Raw genomic sequence first — 22,057 nt, 5'->3', positions numbered from 1 at the left:
AGACCCACCAGTTTCAACGAGATTAGCCTTTGTAGTAGTAAGAGACAATTGGACTGACTTATTTTTCAGACGATTAGCTTCCTCAGTCCTCATATGTCCTATCAGCTCTTATAGGGATAAATCCTTTATCTTATGTTTCAAATGGTTCCTGTACTCATTCCACGATAGGGGAAATTTCTTTAGCAAGACATTAGCCAAAAATATCTCATCTAATCTCATACCCTCATTGACCACATCAGCACACAAGTTCTCATAAATATGAACTTGTTCCATAATAGGTTTGTCATCTACCATTTGAAACCCAAGCCACTGCCCGACAACATACTTCTTTTTACCCGCATCATCAGCCCCATATTTTTTCTCTAAGGTCTCCCAAATGGTCTTAGCAGATTTATGGACCATAAATAAGTCAAAAAGGGTATTAGTCATATGATCGATTAAGGAGATGACATTTAGCAGTTTTGTTATTCTTATCATGTTTCTTAATAGACTCCTCATTTGACTTAACAATAGCAGATGAGGGTGGAGTAGTCTCGGCACTAGCAGCGACAACAGGAGAGGGAAGATCAGAAAACAGAACATAGTCTATTTCTAGTTGTTCAAAAAACATAAGCAATTTCTGAGACCACCTCTTATAATTCTGACCATCTAAAGGTTCAACTTTCGACAAATCAGGAATGGTTTTGCTCGAAATTACAGCCATTGTTACGACACAGAATATAGTTTTCAAATTGTTGGTAAAGTAAAGAAGCAACAATGGACATAATAGAAAAACTTATCGAAACCGGAGAATAAAGCAGTGTCGTGGTAAGGTAGCCACTGACTTGAAAACTATATCGGCACGACCGCGGTGGTAATCGTCTGACGCCGGTAGTTCCCCAAGGTTAACACTGCAGTTTTCGTACCCAACCACTCGAGTAAGAAAACTTTGGAACGAAATAGAGACAGTACCCAGGAAAGATTTCAGAAGAGTATAGAAAGAACATTTGAGAGAGAGAAGTGAGAATTAGAGTTGTGATTTTTCTGTGAAGAGAAACCACTCTATTTATAAGAATAAATAGAGCAGTTATGAAGCAAAAAAACGCTCCACTAAAGCAAAGAGTCAAACGTGATTAAAGGAGCTAATTAATCTCCTTAATCACATTTCACCGACTAACTACATTCTGACGAAATAAACACATACTCTGAATGTGGATAGTCCAAGTCCAATTACACACAAGCCCAAAAAGGTAAAAGTGGGCCAAGGCTCTACCCAAACCCAAACCCAAGCCCGAGCTCGAGTCGGGCCGGGCCAGCACGCGTGTGTGTGTTTGGACCCAAACCCACAAGTCCAATACTCACAACAAAAGCCCATTGGTCCACACTATTGAACACTACAATAACTTGTAGCATTATAAACAAGAGAAAGGTGAGCAAAATGGGTATTGAAGACTTTGGCTCTAAAAAGCCATCACTGCCAACAATTTCTTTACCAAAAACAAAAATTGAGAGTATCTTACTCCCTACTCTTACAAGTAGGACCATATTTACCGTAGACGTTAGGCAGTTAGACACCAGTTGGCCATAATAACAGAAAACGAAAGAAATAATTGGAAGCAAGCAACCAACCAATAGCATAATAGGAAGAGAGGATAGCGAAAGAATAACTGCCGATAAGTATTTCAGTTTATATCATACGGAATCCAACACAGTGAACAACACTTTGTAAAACGCAAAAGAATCCCCAGATATCCAACACAACACCCTTTTATTTTCCTGCGTATTCTCTCCTCTCCTCTCTCCATTTACACTTGTTGTTAATCAATCCCTTCAAATATATTCTGTTTTTGGATTTCTTTCTTAGCATTCCAACCATCACAATTTCGTATATATGAATATGATGTACAATCCATTTTGGGTATATTTACAATCAAATTACCCATTTTAAATTATAAATAACATTACGTGTCTTCTAAGTTTCACTTTCCTTGTTTCTTAACTCTCACTCTTTTGTGTTTTTTGTTTAATTTCAGGGTTTTTACCATTTCTTGAATTGACCCAATTTTTTGATGATTCAATTGAATATTTGCATTCATCGTGTTGACCCATTTTTAAAATATTAATACAGGTATTGACCTGTTCATACTTTCTTAGAACCTTTGATCAATCAACCAATCAGAAATCATCCAATTCTTTTATATATTCAATTATTCACTTCTTCATTCATTATCAAACTCTTCAATTCAAGGGTTTATTTCAATTTCCTCTGCTTTCCCTATTTTATTTCTTAATTTCATTTTATTAAATTTGATCGCTCGTCAAATATGTTGGGAGACTTCATCGGCAGGGGACTTTTGTAAGTAACGTGATCAAACTTGTTTCCATTATCGTTTTATTTTATGTTTTTCTTATTTCGGTGTCTTACTCTGTTTATTTACGTTTTCCATTTTTGAAATAAAATATTAACAAGGCTGGGATGGATGCAGTATGATATTAGGATATGCATACCCAGCATTTGAATGCTTCAAGACGGTAGAGAGAAACAACGCTGACATCCATCAACTCCGCTTTTGGTGCCAATATTGGTACGTTTTCTTTTTAATTAATTATCAATAATAATTAATTCTCCATAATTAATAATTAATAATTTTGTCATTATTATTATTATTATTATTATTATTATTATTATAATTTTGATTAGTGGATAATCATTCACTTATATTTGGTATTTAAGTAGTCCAATAATCTGTTTATTTGTTCTTTTTGTCGCCAATTCAACGTGCAACTATTATGGGGGTCCAATTATTCACAAATTCTCATTATTGACGAGAAGGTATCCGTTTATAGTTATAGACGGTCTAAATATCTAACCATCTAAAGTATAAAACAAGCAATAAGTTGCGTGGTGGGGCCCAAAAATATCATCATTTCAAGCATATTTGACCCGTCTTTCACTATAGACAATATATCCGTTTATAGTGAGACTAATTACCAATTACTTATTATGCAATGCAAATATGCAATGTAATTAATACTCCGTAATTAATAATTAATAATTAATGTTTTTTTTTTCGATTTTCTGCTATGTTTTTTGTAAGACGGTTGGCATTAAGCGATTGATTGCCCTGATCAAAAACTTGCTTACATAGGAAATGTTGGAATGTAACAAACAACAACAAAAAAAGTAGTTGTTTTTGGTTTAAAATGAAATGTAAAGTTGTTGTGTCAAGAGTGTCGGACACACGAAATGGCATCAAAGTAACCTAGTTTGAGTGTTTTCTTTGGTAGAAATTGTGAAAGAAGCAATCTTTACTGAGAGATGCTGTAGAGTATATGTAATTGAATCATTCCGGAAAAGTGGGTGATCATCAAATATGAATTTACTGGCCACATTTAAGCATAAATGATTTGAAATTGGAGAACAAATGTGGACTAGTCATTATCAATAATTGTCATTCTGTTTGTTTCTAGCCATCATGTTGTTCCTTGAAGCATCAAGCAACTCACATTCATTTGATATTTTTTTATAGGATAATTGTAGCTGTACTTTCAGTTTGCGAGAGATTTGGGGATATATTCATCTCATGGTAAGCATAACTTTCTTATTTATAGATAGATTAACCACTCCCAACTTACTTATCCACTTTCGAGCGGCTTAAGAATCGCTTAACTATTCTTGCAAAAGGCTCCCGCTGTATGGTGAAATCAAGCTGGCTTTTATCATCTACCTCTGGTATCCAAAGACCAAGGTAAATATGCATGCTTTATCAACTACTTTGTTGCTTTCTTTATTTCATTCATAGCAAAATCTTCCATAATCATTGACTGGTTCAAAAAATAAAAATTAAAAAAAAAAAAAAAAAAAAAAAAACCTAGGCAGAACCATGAACAATATCCTTGAATCACTTTTCTGACTTTCTTGTTAAAACGTCTTGATAATGAAAACGGTTGACATTGGGTTGGTGCAGGGAACTTCGTATGTGTATGAGAGCATATTGAGACCATTGGTGTCGAGGCACGAGACCGACATTGATAAACATCTACAGGAGTTGAGATTCAGAGCTTGGGATTTGGCTATTTACTATTACCAAAACTGTAGTGATTTAGGACAATCTGCCTTCTTCAATGTTATTCAGTATATAGCCAACCAGTCTACCAGACTTCAAGGCCGTTCTATTCAGGTACCTTCAACCTTTTCCTCTCTTTCACTCAACCTTGTTTTTCTTATTCAGAGTTCGTGAATTTGGTTGGATTCTTATTTGTCGTACAATGACTAGAATCAAGGACATCAAGGTTCTCCTCCACCGCCATCATCAGCGTCGAGGATTTCACCCCTCAGGCAACGAAAGCCAAAGCCGGAGTCACCCGCTGCCTCGCCACAACACTTGAACCGACGGTGGCCTCCACCAATAGTGGAGCAGCCGGCTCCATCAGCACCCCCGATGCCAGCCACATTTCCCACATTGTTCAAGGAGCAGGCACATCCATCAAAGTCAAAAGTGGTCCAAGTTGAGGTCGATGAGGTTCACACGGAATACGTCCATGTTGACCAACTCTATCAACATGAAGAGGCAACTAAAGAAAAGAAGCATAGCTCATCGCGTTTAAATTTTTTGCGAGTTAATAAAACTTGATCATCGTCATTAGGAATTAACATTTGTTTAACTCTTACATACCTTTGTACAAAAATAGCAAAATACATTGTTTGATATGCAGAAAAAAAACAGTTAAAAGATTAAGATCTCATTGCTTGAGGCAGACGGCTTATAACAAGACTTGTTTATTTTTATTTTTTTTAGGCAGAAAAGCACAATTTTGGTCCTCAAGGATGAGTGGGAAATGTTACAGATTTAGATCTCATAGCTTCATACGGAATACTCCGTATGATATACAGTACTTAGGTGTAAATGTTAGCCAACTTTACTAAGTCATTAGAAATGTTAATACTTGCGAACTGCATTCAAATTCATCATCAGCATCAAAATAATCATTTTCCTCCATTTACGTACAAAAGAAAAAAGAAAATTAAACTCATGCTTTTAATCGTTCATTAACTATTCTTGAAATTTGACAACTTGAATAAATAAGCAGGTTTGATGCAAAGTTTTCAAAGGATGAATATCGTCGCGGGCCTGTGATTCAACATGCAAACACAAACCACTAAACATGTAACCCAAAACTTCTGATTCACTTCAACTGCATCTATTAACACAGGTCTAGATTTCTTGCCGTTTTCACCAGTTCCGAATAAGGATGCTGGCTATCCCACCTCACAGAAAATATTCCAACAATATATATTTTGATGGAATCCCCCCTACATGTATGTATCATTTTGACATAGCATAGCACCAAATTGATTGTGAGAGTAACATAAGTTGCAGGCTGCAGCACAATCAGTTGGGGGTGGTGTTGGAGCTTATGAGCTCCCTGTGTAAAATCGGATTATAGAAATGATATGATGCAATAGGTCATTTGGAAGATACACCTTTAGTCCTGGTAGCATCAACCCTGAGTAAACTCATCCCCTCTCCCCCGAGATTAATCTCAGTGGTTGTTACATGCAAGTTGCATACTTATGTGTTCTTTTCCTGCACAGTAAAACGTAGCAAATTAGCCATACTAATAATGATATGCACTAGGATACAAGCAAAAAGTCTCGAGTCCGCTTTGCTCGGCATTTTGGGCAACTTTCAGATCTGCTACAAGACATGCTAAGTAGCCAGTCGCCTACCCCAACAATGATGTCTTGGTTAATACTGATAGACAAATGTAAAGATTTCATAATGGTAAAGAGAAACCAAACATTTTCACCACGGACCGCTAAAAAAGATATTTTATTTCTGGACTCGTACACAGTATAAAGAGCTTATATTTAATGTACTCCAACGAAACTTACCACTTTAATGCCACTGAAGAGTCCCAGCTCTCGAAGTGATTCTTCTGACATACAGTCACAATGCACAATCATATTGTGCATACCACTCTCATACGATGGTCCTGTTTCCGTGTTTCCAGACATATTCGGGATATAAACTGCCCCTTTGAACATCCATTCATCCCTTTCTTGACTATAGAAATCCTCAAAAAGCTCACCACACAACAGACACACACATTGACTTTCATCTGCAGGAACCATTTTCTCATTGTCTTCTCCTGTCCTGCTAGACTCTTCAGAGAGGCAGGTGAAATTATACCCAAATGGGAAACCCGCATTACCATCTATCCACTCCTTAGTATTTGAGTACCATCTTCTCGATGGTGGGTTTGTGCAGTTCCCTATTGAACTTTTGAAAGCATGCCATTCTGAATGTTTGGCAAGCCTTTCTTCCAGTTTAAAACAAAGACCACACACATCGCACCTGTGGGGGTGGTCTTCCGAGAGTCTGTCAATTACAACTGAATGGAAGTTACGTAGCACAGGTGGCTTAAATTCTAATCCAATGAGATATTCAGCTTCAGCTTTTGCACTTGGAACAACGATGTCAGGCGCCTTTTCAGCAGGTCCGGAAGGTGTAGTCTCATCACTAGCTACTGCAGGCAGGGCTTCAGAGCTTTTGCGAACTGGTGGTAATGTCACACTGGCATTAGTAGCAACTGTAGGGCTTTGCTCTGAAATCCGACCATCGCATATGATAGAGGCAGGAACTATTTCTTCAGGTTTCGGTGCAGATATCAAGCCCTTTGAAATCAATGTACTTAAGATTGAGAGTGGATTTGAATCACCACTTGCCTTTTTGGAAATTTGAGCTGATGTACTGGTCGCAAGAGGCAAAGAATTTGAAGGACAAGATGTGACTGGTGGCTTTTCCACTTCTCCTTCAGGCGCATTGGGGCCAGCTGTATCACGAGGACCTGACGATATTGTAGCACCCCTAGAAGTTGGAGAATTTGTTGCTGGTGATTGAACAGCTACCTGTCCTGAAATGGGCCTGCCAGTGATCAACCCACTTTTCATAACAGCAGCCAACAAGTTGCTCACATTTGATTGTTCACTTGAATCTCCCGGGAGCGGATTCGAACTGACTGGTGAAGCCACATGCCCAAGAGACGGTGATCCCAGGACCTGCTTAGCTTTCTGAACAATGCCAGTAAGCTTAGCTTCTGGATTTGACAATTGCAGTGATGATGGAACATAATGACTTTGTTCAGAAGAAGACACAACGGAAGATGGCTTCTGTGAGGTCTGCGATTGCATTTTTGGCAGATATCCTAGTTGGGGATTTTGATTCCGACCTGGTAAATCACGAAGCCCCGTGTTTGGCTGGCCAGAAATCAAAGCTGCTCTTGGATTAGTCTGAACCAAGGATTGAGATTTCAAAATGTCTTTTTCAATAAGACTTTGACGTGGATCTCTTTTAGAAATGGCAGAAGGTGGACGTCGGGGGCCCACAGTTTGTCCAGTTGAGTATTGTTGCCCCAGGGAAGCTTTGGCACCTGAGGCAGCAGCAGCTGGAACACCAAAATTTGATAAACCCGCCAAAGAACGAGTGCCTACTTGCTGCAACGAAGGACTACTGGACCTTGGTTGAGCAAAAGGTGAATCTTTTGGTTCAGTGGGACTCTCAATGTTGTATCTGCCTTCACTTTGAGTTTGCAATTTAGAATGATGATTACCGAATTCCTGCAAATTGACACCATAGCGAGAGTTTACCAGGTCAATTACTCCGGAAAGCCATGCAGATGAAGGGGGGGAGGGAAACAATGAACCATTTTGCCTCATTATGTACACGAAGCTGAGATAATGCCAAAGCAAATAAAAACATTCATTACCTGGCAAGAAAAATGGACACCCAAAAAAGAATTTATATAACTCTTAGTGAAACAACTCCCAATTATGTTTTGCCTCCCCAGATATTATAAAATCAAGTATACATGTACTCGGAAATGACAAGCACAATCATGATAACATACCAATTTGTCTATAGCACCATGATCAGTTGTCCTATTGCTCAAATCATCCCACCTGAACTCCTCTTCTTCGGAGTTCTTCCAGCTCTTAGACACCTCTAGGCTACTTCTTGGAGGATTCTGAAGTAAAGGAACATCAGTACTTGCTGCTCTGGCACTTTTGTAATTAGAAATCGCACGTTTGGCATCATACCCATTTCTTTGGGTAGAAATAGACTCTTCCACCTCTCCGCTAGCACCAAGCCATTGTTTTTCATTTCCTTGTCCGATTGATTTACTGACTGTAGTTAGAGATCTCTTTACACCTGAAGGAAAATCAACGTTTCCATATCCAGCACCACGCGGCTTTTGTAGACTGGTCCTAGTTGGCCTTTCCACATCTTCGGAAGATCCTACATCGACCCCGCTTGTATCGATTACTTTAGGCTGCATGAGTTGATGCAAAAGGGGGAAAAAATCAGTAAAAAGACGTAAATATGTTTCGATCAAGTACATCTAAATGCAGCCGGTCACCTAGGCACAAGTGAAAGGTTGCAACTACCAGCACATACATGGCAAAGAGAAAATGTTTTGATACACCGAAAAATGAGGAATCCACTGGATAAGCTAAACAGCCGACATTTTATAGCGCGCCATTGTTAGTCAGATTCAACGGTTAATTAACGGTTAAACAAATAATGCGGTAAAACATGATCAATAGCAACACTGCGATGGTTAATCCAAATCCCTTCATATGATCACCCTTTTGCACTCGGTAGGAAATCAGAAATGGCCAGAGTGACTGACTGACGATTCAAGATCCAATATCCAGAATGTTACTGTGATTCATGTCCAGGACTCAGTCATGTAACAAATACAAAATGACGAGAAACTTCTGCCGCTCAATTGACAGCCACTCTCAAAAGGAATGAAAACGACAAGCACAACAAAAGAAGAAAACAATAATAATAATTGTGTGCAGTGTGTAAGAATGAAATGTGAACTTACTTTTAACAAAAATTCAAGTCTGGTACTCTAGCGACCATGTATTGTAATCGGAATAACTATGTTAATTTGACAGTGGCAAATATAAGTGGACAGACAAAGAGAACATAGGATAACTACCTACTTTGTTGGTAGTCTGTCATGTTTTGTAGACTGGTTCAGACATTAAGAGAATACAAAATTAGAAACAAGAAATTAGGTTACCAACATTTAACTCTTATATTTACATGTTCCTGAAATCTAACAAGATAAAAAGAACATAGAGGTTGACTTATATGTCCTGTTGTTTCATCCTGTTCCTGTCTGTGACCCTCACCGCCTTCTTTTGCCCCATTGCCTTCCTCATTTCCCAAAAAATCTACAAAGCTTCTCTAAAATTAGAACTGTAATGGAGTTATCTTACAGTACAACTCCCATGCATCTAGGGCTCTAAGCAGCATGGAGTAGTGCATAGAGCATAGCAATATAGCATGTTAGTAGCAAATACAGTTGACTGAAATCAGATGTCCCTTTCACTATCAAAGTATATAACAACGGGTTGCCAGCTAAAATATTACAAATCTAACGCATTTTTAAACGATGAGTCAGCCAATTCTAAGACAAAATTTTACAATAAAGTGAGTGTTTTAATTGCTCAAGGTCCAATAAGAGCAAGACGAAAATTAGCTGCAAAGCATACTTTTGTTTGGCAGGATTTTTTTGTTGTTTTCTATATCATTAGACAACTCACATGGTACCAAAATAATCTGAGGAACTATACTAGGCCAAAGTACAAACATGCAAAACAGCACTAAGATATATAGCTTACCGGACTTTCTTGTTGAAGCCGTTGTCTAGCTTGCAAATATTTGGGATTCACATGGATACTGTGGGGCTGACGCTGAGTTTGTGAATCGGTCTTTGATGAGGCGGATCCAGATGATGACCCATTGACAGCAGTCGAAAATCCCAACTCCATCTCAATAATCTGCAGCTGCTGAGGAGGGAAAACTCCCTTCCAGGTTCCAAAAAGATGCCGCATACTAGAATGGATTGGAGGCTCAACTTGTCTATAAGCCTTGCAAAATACCTAAAGAATCCCAGCCAAAACGTAAGGTGACATACAAGAAAATGTTTCATAAAATTTGGAAAATAAAGGTTAAAAAGCATGGTTGATTCTTCTTAAAATTGCTTTATAAGAGGGAAGAGTCTTAACTAGTGATGCAGCATTGGAAAAAAAAAACACGCGCCACACAAAATAGTCATTCTTTGAAAACAATCAATCCCAAACTTCAAACGAACACAATAAAGCTTTATCTGTAATAACTAAAGACACGAGGACAACACAGGTAACCATGAGATCAAAACATCCATTTTTCGACATAATGCTAGATGATTGGAAAAGACAAGGCACTTGTAACTCGTCAAACGTATTTTGAAAAACTAGTCTTGACTCCTGAGGGATGGAAAAGTGTCAAGATTAGGGCCACATAGCATAGCCCAAATGTACTGTTAACTGAAACAGAGTACAAAAATATAAAATTCTTACCTCAGGTAGTCTTGTTGCAAAAAACTTGATGTAATCTCTACCAATATTCTTGACAATACTATCAAGAAGATAGAGTGATGGCAGCTTTTGCTCACTAGGAACCTGCAGAGCAAATGCTAAGATCGTATGAGAAGCCAACACTCATGAAACAAAGAGATGAAATAACACACGAAATCTGGGCAAAGCTTTAACAAGATAGAGACAGCTATCAAGAACCAATCATAGATACACATGCATTTGAAACAATTTCTCGAACATAATTTCTCGAACATAATCCTGAACCATTTCTTCACCCTGAAACACTACGACACTGAACCTATCTAGGAATACCAGAATTAATAATGCACGGTGCAACAGCTATTGTTGAAGTTACAGTAAGAATGAAATGGTCTTGAGACTCTTGACTGTGAGGAACCTTGTCTAAACAATTACTGTGACTTGATAAGGTTTCATACATCACAGAAGCACAGAAATTCCACTGTCAGTCGGAAGCATAGACACATCCCAATACACTCTTGTGACTGATCCTTCCAAATGTTGTAGAATATTTGATACACCGGATTTAGAAATCTAAATGAAAAGCGGTAGTGAAAAAATATTCACGAAGAAATACGTTCTCCACAAGTTGCACGGTACGAAATTCTAATTCGTATCGCGTTCATGTGAAGATAACATAAACCAGTGCCTAACATCTAGAATAAAATCGTAAATGTTGACTGCCAAGTGTCAACAATTCCTTCATATACAGTGGCATGATAAATTGATTTTTATGGGGAAAGCCTTACACCAACCCAACAGATAATGCTCTTCTCAAATATTATCATAAGAGAGAGATTAGAAATCGAGAATAGTACATCTTGTACATCAAAATTACAGTTTTGAAACAAAGATATAAATATAACACCGTCATTTGGAGCAGAGCGCACAGACTGAGTGCAGGCTGCCATGTCAAACATAATGGATAAGCAGTAACCCATATGTTTCCTGTAAAGCTTAGGAAAACCTAAAAGGCATAAATGGGGTTCTTAATGTTCCAGAACTCTATATTTAAAGGAGCAACATTAAACAAAACATGGGTTGTAGAGAGACCTTGTTTAGAACGTATCACAATGAAGTGCCATATTTCCATCAACTCATAAAATGACATAAAACATGTAATTGTAGATGCCCATAGGCTTCGAACTCCAGTAGATACAAATTGCAAAAGATGGAAACTTGATCTCAAATTCCTGAGCAAATCGAAGTTTGCTGAAGAGTGAGAAAAATAAATTCCGGTAATGAGAAGTTGCAAACACATTGATGTTCCATTTAGGAAAAGATTATTTAGTTGATTTTATATGCTCAATCTCATGGCATGCATATTTAGCATTCAGAGTTTTCCCTAAGATACAAGCTACCAAGCCTCAAAACGGACATTGGAGAGAAAATTGTGAAAGGTGAAGATATACATCATAAGCTCCGTAACTGATCGGAATAACTACAAACAGCTGTAATTGGACAGTGCTCTTGTTTCAAAGGTTATTCCTGATTCAGAACCATTTTTTTCTTTTACAATTGATCAGAAGAACTAAAAACAGCCTACAGCATACAAACTTAAAAGAACCATGTATTAAGCCCACTAGAATTACCTTCTGTACATAAACATTATATCAAGATAAACCTTATCTACCAATGCTTCATATTTAAAAAAAAAATAAAAAAAAAATCACTAGTATACAATAAAATATAAAGCTACGTTAGCAACTAAAAACACTTTGATTGATAGTTAAGCCGAAATACGGATTTCACCTCAATGATATGAGAACAGATGGTGGAGGCAATGGCGCGTGCCGCCTGCAAATTCTCTCCGGCAATAATAGTCAAATTGGTAATAATAGGCTTCGAATTGAAGGTAAGCTCAGCCAACGCGGTCTTATACTGATTTAGCAGCTCCTGATGCTGCTGAAACTGTTGTATCGTGCCTCGAACTTCGCCCACGCCCTCATTCGCATTATTCCGAAACCGATTTGAGCCCAACCCCGTCCCGATCGTGGTCAAATTACCACTATTATTCGGTGGTGGCAGTCTTCGAGGATCTTCAGCTGAAAGCCTTGGCTTCTTTAAGCTGCTGAGTTCTCTTGATCGATCGAAGGGTGGCCGCCGAGAACTCTCCATTGTACAAGTATAAATTACAACGCTAATTAGGGAAAAAATTAAAAGAAATCAAAACCCTAACCCTAAAAATTAATTAATTAAAGTACAAAAAAAAGACTATCATCATTGTTACAAGTAGTACAAGATTGAATCTTTGCGATGAAACAGAAAATTAAAGAGCAGAAACAATGGCATTAATGTAAGAATTACAATCTACAGAAATTATAAATCAAAATCTAGATGGTTACAAGCGGAATTGATGGAATCGGGAGGATGATAAATAATCAAAACCCTAATTGGACATAAAAACCTCAAAGGGGCATATATGTGACGATGAGATCGATTGAGTATATATAAGAATTAAGAATAAGAGAGAGAGAGAGAGAGAGAGAGAACGAGGAGGGGAGATGAGAGAAAGATATAGACACTGGGGAGGCGACTGAAGAGGTTTTAAAGGTGTAGCTAGAGATAGCAATCTGGGCCGGGCTAAGGTGGGCGGCAGCCGGCACGGGCACGAGTCTGGCACGGTACGAATGAACGGTACTGACGGCGCGGGTACGGCACGAACGGGTTGGAAGCATGCCGCTGCTGCGTTTTTTGGGAATTCCCATGCCCAGGCAAGAGCATGGCCCAAGCATGGAGGGTCCGACACACCTGGCACAACACGACCCGAGATTTGGCGTGTATCTTAATTATTTAATTAAATTCCTTTTTTTAATATGTTTTTTAATAATCAATCAATCATCAATACTATATATTAAATCCAGAAACCAAGGGATTTCAATGTAATTAAAGAAAGTTATACAAATTAATTATACTATATAGGCCCTATTTGGTACACAAAATGATTAATTTCAAAGATAAGCGGTTGCAAAAGCAGATTATAAATGGCAGATTTTATCATAAGGTTTGACTAGCATATTATAATTAGCAGAATTGATTTGAATGTTTGGTAATTGGCAGATTACGATTAGTAGATTGTTAGTTTTCTTTGTAAAATGGAGAAAAATTTCCTATTTTACAATATGCTGGGGTAAACAACATATTGACCCCAAATATGCTGTTTCAATATGCTGTTTACCAAACACTAAAATTAGCATATTGATTGGTCAAACATGCTAAAAGCCTTGAATATGCTAAAATTTGGCAAATATGTTGTTTACCAAACAGCGCCATAGTTTTAAATCACTAGCACCGTGTGATGGACCCGATTAAGGGATCTCAGTGCAAATATTATATAGTTTGGGTTAAAATTAAATTATATAGAAGCTTGGTAATTTTCCTAAACATTTGTAAGAGACTAAAACATGGTCAATTTCCTTAAAATAAAATATTTTTAATTAAGATGGTCAATTTCCTTAAAATAAAATAATTAATTAAGATGGTCAATTTCAAGGAGACTAAAAGAAAGAAGATGTTCGGTAATTTTCCTAAATATTTATAGAAGACTAGAAGATGGTAAATTTCCTTAAAATAAAATAAATAATTAGTATAAACATGCACACTTATGGTATTATTTATTATCATCATAAACTTATATATTAAATTAAAATTTATGCAATTTTATTAAACTTTATTATAATTTATTAGATGTATAGAGATGTTAATTATTTAACATACACAAATATAATATAGGTAGGTTATAAATAATTCAAGTTAGATTCCATAATATATAATATTGCATAATTCTTTCGATTTGATTTAATGCATATATGTAATATATTTATATAAATATATAATCCTCTTAAAATTACATGCATAAGTAGTAAAAGTAATTTCATCAGTAAAGAAAAGAATTGTAGTAACATGGATATAGTTATATGATAGTAATCACTCATTTGAATAGTAAAATTAACAATATTATCAGCGAAATTAGTGAAAGTGAAAGTGGTAGAAACAACAACGGGAGTAGTGAAATAATCAATATTAATGCGGCAATAATGAAAGTAACAATAATTACGGCAGGAGTAATGAAATTATCAATATTAATGCGGTAGTTGTGACAGTAACAATAACTACGGTGGGAGTAGTAAAAGTAATAATGATTACGGGCAAGTGGTGAAATGTTATTACTATTGTTTCATTAATAAGAGTAAAATATTAATAGAGGGGAGTAGTGAATTTGTCTCAAAATTTATTTCATCGTAATTTTAGGACATGTCATAGAAAAATATATTAATGATAAATTTATGGGTTATAAATTCCTTGGGAATCGATTCGAGGTACTTGGCAAATTCCTTGGGAAATTTCTAGTATTATCAAGGATGTGAAATTAGATCTTCATTTTTTCGATGAAGTGATAATTAAACATTGTTTTCGTGAAACCAACAAGGTTGCTGACTTCATGGCTTCTATTGGACATTCATGTCCAACTCTTTCGAGGTGGTTTGATAGCCGGTGGCTTCAACTTACCTCCCTCATTCGAAAGGATGAGATAGGTTGGTCCTATCCTAGAGGATCAACCTAGTTTTCTTACCTTATAAAAAAAAAATGATAAATTTATGGGTTATGCAACTTTAAGTAATTTTATTTAATTAAAAAAAATTAACAGTAAGTAGAGATAGCCCGGGCGAAGCCGGGCACCAATACTAGTTTAATTTAATCTAGTACACTAAAAATACATGTAATCAAGACATCAAGTACATTAATATTTAATAAAATATACATTTAAATCATTAATATTCATTATTTATATAAATCAAAAAGTATTTAGAAAAAAATACTAAGGCTATTGGGCCGGCTCACGTGCCACGCACGATTAGCCCATGGGCCAGGCATGGTCCGAGCACGAACTGGGTGTGCCAGGAGTGGGCCGCGACGAGGGTTCGGGTGAGTGGGCCAGGCACGGCACGACCAACCCAATATCCGTGCCGGAAGGCACAATGGGCCAGCACGCGGGGCGGCCCAGCACGACCCAATGCCAAACTCTATGTAGCTAGTTTTTTTTGCCCAATTTCACGGGGCGATATAATTTTATAGGGCTACTCGATCGAGTACGGAGTACTCGGTCAAGTCCAAAGAGGTGTACTCGATCGAGTAAGGGGTACTCGATCTAGTAACCCCTGTTTTGGTCATATGCTTATCTTTTGACCTCGTCGCATATCATATTTATTTCAAAAATGTTCTTTTGCTTTTTTATGCATTATTTTACATATGTGTTGGTCCTGATGCGTAAGTTACCAGATCTTATTATGTAAGGAGTAGCACCTTATGATGGGTATGAGTTTGGTGGGAAGGACATGGATTATACGTGATTGTGATGGATAGTGGAAAGAGGAAGGGAAGATTGATGAGTTTATTGAGGCAATGAGCATATTTGGTGAGGTATGGTGAGTGATATGGTCGTGGGTTTAAGTAGAGTAGTGATAAACGTACATGGTCAGAGGGGTAGGTAAGTTTGAGGAATGTGAGAATGAAAAGATTGAAAGGAAGGATGTGAATAGTGGCAACTTGGGATGTGTAAGGATTTAAGGAGGGAGATGGTTAGGATTGTGTTGGTTAAGAATATATGTAATGGAAGGTCGTTATAGAGGGATGGAGAAGAGTGGTATATAGTGAATTTAGATAGAGGTATGTCGCAACGTGGACTTGTAGATAGTGACTGAGTTTGGGAATTTGGATTATTAAGAGGTGAGCCTAGTGTGTAATTCTTTGAGCAATTAACGATATGAGGTGAATTTTTGGTTTTCTAGGGATACAAAAGGAAGATACAACTAATTGAAGAGTAACCGTTGGTTGTGTGGAGCTAATGGTGGCAAGTGTGAGTGAGTAGCATGATGAGAGAGGATCCATGATAAGAAAGAGTGAGAAGTTACTGATATGGATTAATTGAGTTTTGGAGCAATGAGAAGATAACCGGAGCACTAAAGAGTTAGGTAGTAGGAATAAGGAGTTGAATTGTTAATTGATTTTGTCGTGTGTAAAGGGAAACGAATGAGGGGAGTAAACTAAGAGAATGTTGACCGGAGTTATGCGATATGGAAGTAAGTAGTCGTCGAGGTGTATGATACTATCATTAAGCTGTGAGTTAATGGTTATATAGGAATTTCAGGACGACATGTTAGTCATGAGTTTCGAGGAATTAAGGGGAGTAAAAAGTTGGTCAAGTATTTGCACAATATGTGTAACACCTCCTTCTTACCAGCCAAGGTAATTAGGGAATGTTACCGTCTCGGTTTCCCGAGGCAGTGAAATCGGAATTACAATTAAGAAACTTTATTAAATAACAAACAAGTTTAGTTACTACAAACATAAACTAACACTACAAGAATTCCTGTTTCGGGCGACTGGTTAAAATAGTCGCCAAATTGGCGATTGAAAAAAAATTCGGGCGACTACTAACAGTCGCCAATTTGGCGACTACCAATTTCCTCCCAATTATTAGAGCGGGCGAGTGAATTTCAGGAGTGGCGACTGAAATCAGTCGCCAATTTGGCGACTACCCCCTATCGGTCGGGCCAAATCCGTCGCCCATATTTGTATTATGTTGAAAGCACGGGACTCTTTCTCCCCTCTCTTTTACTTTACTAAAACACAAACACACCTCATACGCAAACACCTACTCCGACCACTACTCCGACCACCACTGCGACCAGCTCGACGCCGGCAAGCTTTCCTTCTCCCTTATTTCGGTTAATCCTAACCTATTTGAAGGTATAATTTCTTTGTTTTAAATTTCAATTTCTTTGTTTAATTTTAGATTAATTTGTTATTGTAAATAGTATTAAGATGATTTGATATGTTTATATATACATTTGTGTTGATTATTAGGTTTTTAAATGTAATTTAATTTAATTAGGTTTTGGTGAAATTGGGATTAAGGGTTATGTAAATTGGGGGTTTTGATAGTGATGATTGTGGTTATAGTAGTGTTGTTGATTTTGATTAATATTAGTTTTGTTAGTGTTGTTGATTTGTTTATTGGTTATATTGTTTAGTGAATTAGTATAATGTTAGTAAGGTGGAAGTTAGTATATGTTAGTAATGTTGAATATAGTAAGTTAGTATAAAGTTTGTATTCTTGAAGGTAGTAAATTATTATAATTAGTTTGATGTGGAATATTCTTAAAGGTAGTAATAAATTAGTATAATTAGTATAATTTTAGTTAATTAGTATAATTTTAGTTAATTAGTATAATTTTAGTTAGTTAGTATAATTTTGTTTAATTAGTATAGTTAATTAGTTTGTATGGATTATTGTTAAAGATGGTTCTATGTTTTATTGTTAAAATTATGGTTTATATATTATATAGATTAAAATGAAGAGATTGGAATGTGGATGGATGTACGAAGAAAGAGTAGATAAGAAGAGACGTCCTACCGCTAGATTTATAAAGGGGGTTCGTGGATTTATTGAATTTGCTAAACAAAATGATGAATATGATTTGGTAGAAAATAAACTTAGATGTTCTTGTACTAAATGCAAAAACTTGAAATATCTACATGACATAGAGGTAGAAGAACATCTTTATACAAATGGCTTTTGTCCAAACTATTACAATTGGATTTCTCATGGAGAAGCATATTCTCCCGAACAACCTCAAATCCAACAAAATGAGAACCCATATAGAGATATGGTTGTTGATGCCTTGGAGTCTAATATTTTCAACAATGAGGATCATCTTGCAATAAATGAAGAAGAACCACCAAATCCACAAGCAAATGCCTTTTTTGACATGTTAAAAGCTTCTGAACAACCATTATATGAAGGGAGCAAAATGTCATTGTTACAAGTCGCCTCTAGGATAGTAACCTTGAAATGTGAGTTTAATATGTCATTTTATGCCGTTGATGGCATTGCTTCTTTGCTTGAGGATGCTATCCCCGAAAATAATGTCATGATCCGAAGTTTCTACAATACCAAAAAAGTAGTTAAAGGTCTTCAACTTCCGTATCAAAAGATTGATGCACGTCCCGAAGGATGTATGCTCTTTTGAAAAGATGATATTTTCCTTTACAAGTGCAAGAAATGTCAAAGAGATAGATATGAGACAAGTGAGGGAGATATTGTTTTGAAGGGAAAAAAAGGCAACAAGGGTAATAAGAGAGGTGAAAAGAGTAGGAAACCAATATCAATAAACCTGCCATCAATTTACTTTCCTCTCACTCCAAGACTTCAAAGAATGTATGCAACAAAAAATATTGTCGAACAAGTGAGATGGCACAAGGAAAATCCTCGTACTCCGGGAAAGATGTGTCATCTGAGTGATGGGGAGGAATGGAAACGTTTTGATATGATGTATCCTGATTTTGCCGATGAACCCCGCAATGTGCGACTTGGCTTGTGTACAGATGGATTTTCTCCATTCGATCAGTTTGGTAAACCTTATTCATGTTGGCCTATAATGATCACTCCATACAACTTACCACCTTGGTTGTGCTTAAAAAAGCAATTTATCTTCTTGTCACTTATTGTTCCCGGTCCAAAGAATCCAAAAAGTAACTTAGATGTTTATTTACAACCGTTGGTGGAAGAGTTGAAACATTTGTGGGAAGTTGGTGTGCAAACATATGATGTGTCCAAAAAGCAAAATTTTCAATTAAGAGCTTCACTTTTATGGACAATAAATAATTTTTCCGCTTATGGAATGTTATCGGGTTGGTCTACTGCTGGACAAAAGGCATGTCCTTGTTGCATGGAAGAGAGTAAAGCATTTTATCTCCCTAATTTCAAGAAAATAAGCTGGTTTGATTGTCATAGACACTTCTTATCGGAAATACATGGACATAGGAGGAACAAGAAAGCTTTCTTAAAAGGTAGAGAGGTGTGTGACGATGCTCCGGATCGACTTCCGGGGGATGAGGTATGAGAGTTGATATGTGATTTGCCAACTACTGTTGATGGTACAGAAGAAGAGTTTAAAGAGTTGAAAAAAATGGTTGGTTTAAAAGAAGCATTTTTTGGGACCTTCCGTATTGGAAACCAATGTTAATTAGGCACAACTTGGATATAATGCACATAGAGAAAAACTTCTTTGAGCTACTGATTCACACGATTATGGATGTAGAAGGAAAGTCATGTGATACTATTGCTGCAAGAAAAGATATAAAGAAATTTTGTGACCGTCCCAAATTGCACATTCGCAAAGACGGGTCAAAGCCAAAATCCATTTTTACTCTTGACAAAGCTCAAAGGAAGGTATTGTGTGAGTGGTTACGAAAGTTGAAGTTTCCTGATAGATATGCATCAGATTTTAAACGATGTGTTGATATGAAGAAGCTAAAGTTGCAAGGCTTGAAAAGCCATGATTGTCATGTCTTCATGGAATGATTATTACCCGTTACTTTGAAACATCTTCTCCCGACTACCGTATGGAATGCAATTGCTGAGATTAGTCAATTTTTTCGAGATTTATGTTCCTCCTCAATATGCGTTGATGACATGATACGTCTCGAAGAGCAAATATCAGAAATATTGTGTAAACTTGAGATGATATTACCTCCTACATTTTTTAATTCCATGGAGCATCTACCGGTTCACTTGCATTACGAAGCCAAAGTTGGAGGACCCGTCCAATACAGGTGGATGTATTCATTTGAAAGATAATAAAAGTTAACTAGTATTATTGAAATTATAACTATTATTGTTTTATACACTTTAATTTTTTAACTTTATCAATTTTTAATTAAGCTCTACAATTATATTATAGGTTTCTTAAACACATGAAGAAAAAAATTAGTGACAAAGCTCGGGTAGAAGGTTCTATATGCAATGCCTATTTAACATAAGAGATTGCAAATTTTTGCTCTTTTTACTTAGAAAAACATATAGAAACCAAGGCAAAATACTTGAACATTGACAAAGAGGATGAAATTGATGCAAGTTTACCCGCGTTTTTTCAAACTCATGATGATGAAGGTTGCTCAACAATTGGGGAAACAAGATATTTGGATGACAAAGAATATAATCGTGCTCACCTTTACGTTCTATCTAATTGTGAAATCTTAGATCCATATGAAACGCAGTTTGTGTCTGATTTCATGAAAGAGCATCCTAATGTGAGCAAGGATGATGATTGGAACAAACACGAGGAGCAATTTCCATCATGGTTTAAGAAGCATGTTATTGAGTTGAATATCGAAGATGATTTGATAAGGAGTTTGGCCTCTGGTCTTTCACGAATGGTTAGAACCTGGAATCGATACCTAGTTAATGGATTCAATTTCCATATATTCAACTACGGTAAAAATAAGGCTAGATGCAATTATGGTGTCACTATTTCTTCTCTTGATGACAATGACTATTATGGTATAGTTGAGGAAATATTTGAGATGTGTTATAATGGGCGTGACCGTGCTTATAAGACTGTCTTATTCAAGGTTGAATGGAAGGATAATTCTGTGGCCGGAACAAGAGTACATGAACGTTACAAACTCGTAGAAGTGAATCATACTCGAACATATTCTAAGTATGACCCATTTATACTCGCACATCAAGCTCATCAAGTGTATTTCTCTTCTTATCCATGCACGAGGAATGATAGAAATCAAAAGCAATGGTGGGCAGTCTTTAAGACATAAGCAAGATCAAAAATAGATACCTCTTTTTTCCAAGAAGAAATAGTATCAACTAGCACAATTTTGTCTCCAATTGAAGAAATCAGTTACGAGAATGGGAATGAAGAGGGTGAAGAGTTGGAAGATGAGGAAGAGGAGGAAGAGAATGGAGAAGATATAGAGTTGGAGGAGTGGGAGGAGGAAGTGGATAATGATGATGATGATGACGATGATGATCATGTTGATCATGATGATGTTGGTGATGAGGAGGAGGAGGAGGATGAGAATGAGGATGAGGATGAAACTGATGAAGAGGATGATGAGGATTAGTGTTAGTTACATTGGTAAAAAAATTTTATTTTATTTTTTATTTTATTGCAATTATGTTTTTGACACGTCTGTCGCGTACCTGTCAAAAATAACCAACTGGCTCTAACTAATATAGCTAGGGAAGTCGGGTCGAATCCACAGAGAGGTAGGAATTTGTCAGCTGAATTTAAGTTCGTCTAAGTAACCAAATTGGGGGTTTATAAAATGTTATTTCTAAACTAAGAGAATAAGGAAAATTGAAATAAAAGGAAGGAGTTTAACAAATAAAGGAGAATAGCTAAGACAAACGGTTCACCATAATCATCTGGTCGAGTAATCTAGGTCCCAGGTCAATGCAGTACGGTCTAAGGGGTAGCGAACGTCACCTTTCGGTCCTTAATTCACCCTAAAGTGTAAACAGTTTAACTTTCGCCCTCGCTGCAATACTCTATTGTTCGCTACTAGTCTGCCTCTTCCAACCTTTCGGTCCAGGTCAAGGTCCACTAAAAATAAGGGTCTAACTGCGTCGACTCAATTAGGCAATTACAATTAATTGTAGCATTTAAACAACAAAGACAAAGACTAGCATTAACCTAGTAAATCGATTACTCTCCCTTCAAATCATGGATCCCCTATAGTCTTAGCAAAGGAAATTTAGCTACTCATGACCGTCGGGTTAACAATCACAATAACCAAGCAATTAAAACTAAGCATGGTGAT

At 36.8% G+C, this 22,057-nt stretch overlaps 2 protein-coding genes across 2 annotated transcripts; one reads left to right on the top strand and one right to left on the bottom strand.

Moving 5' to 3' along the window:
• The first annotated feature begins 1,638 nt into the window (after positions 1 to 1,638).
• Positions 1,639 to 4,807, top strand: LOC141592304 (putative HVA22-like protein g). The gene is made up of 6 exons (XM_074412914.1): positions 1,639 to 2,335; positions 2,466 to 2,564; positions 3,510 to 3,566; positions 3,665 to 3,728; positions 3,948 to 4,160; positions 4,257 to 4,807. The coding sequence occupies exons 1-6, from the start codon at positions 2,304 to 2,306 to the stop codon at positions 4,611 to 4,613; spliced, it is 822 nt and encodes a 273-aa protein (XP_074269015.1). The 5' UTR covers positions 1,639 to 2,303; the 3' UTR covers positions 4,614 to 4,807.
• Positions 4,808 to 5,017: 210 nt separating this feature from the next.
• On the bottom strand, positions 5,018 to 12,946 carry LOC141592303 (polyadenylation and cleavage factor homolog 4-like). Its single transcript, XM_074412913.1, has 6 exons — positions 12,188 to 12,946; positions 10,400 to 10,501; positions 9,680 to 9,940; positions 7,891 to 8,313; positions 5,876 to 7,600; positions 5,018 to 5,567 (listed from the first exon to the last, which is right to left on the bottom strand). The coding sequence occupies exons 1-6, from the start codon at positions 12,551 to 12,553 to the stop codon at positions 5,553 to 5,555; spliced, it is 2,892 nt and encodes a 963-aa protein (XP_074269014.1). The 5' UTR covers positions 12,554 to 12,946; the 3' UTR covers positions 5,018 to 5,552.
• Positions 12,947 to 22,057: the final 9,111 nt, after the last annotated feature.

Source organism: Silene latifolia, chromosome 7 (genome assembly GCF_048544455.1).
Source record: "Silene latifolia isolate original U9 population chromosome 7, ASM4854445v1, whole genome shotgun sequence".
NCBI classification, from domain to species: Eukaryota; Viridiplantae; Streptophyta; class Magnoliopsida; order Caryophyllales; family Caryophyllaceae; genus Silene; species Silene latifolia.
The sequence above is the reverse complement of the archived record's forward strand: the minus strand, read 5'-3'. Positions and strand labels throughout refer to the sequence as shown.

Excerpts from the sequence above, each read along its gene's own strand:
- LOC141592304 (XM_074412914.1), top strand. The coding sequence starts at position 2,304 with ATGTTGGGAGACTTCATCGGCAGGGGACTTTT. Across the intron at positions 2,565-3,509 it reads CGCTTTTGGTGCCAATATTG|GATAATTGTAGCTGTACTTT; the intron begins GTACGTTTTCTT and ends ATTTTTTTATAG. Across the intron at positions 3,729-3,947 it reads TCTGGTATCCAAAGACCAAG|GGAACTTCGTATGTGTATGA; the intron begins GTAAATATGCAT and ends GGGTTGGTGCAG.
- LOC141592303 (XM_074412913.1), bottom strand. The coding sequence starts at position 12,553 with ATGGAGAGTTCTCGGCGGCCACCCTTCGATCGATCAAGAGAACTCAGC. Across the intron at positions 10,502-12,187 it reads TCTGTTCTCATATCATTGAG|GTTCCTAGTGAGCAAAAGCT; the intron begins GTGAAATCCGTA and ends TTTGCTCTGCAG. Across the intron at positions 8,314-9,679 it reads GGCTTCAACAAGAAAGTCCG|CCTAAAGTAATCGATACAAG; the intron begins GTAAGCTATATA and ends CAACTCATGCAG.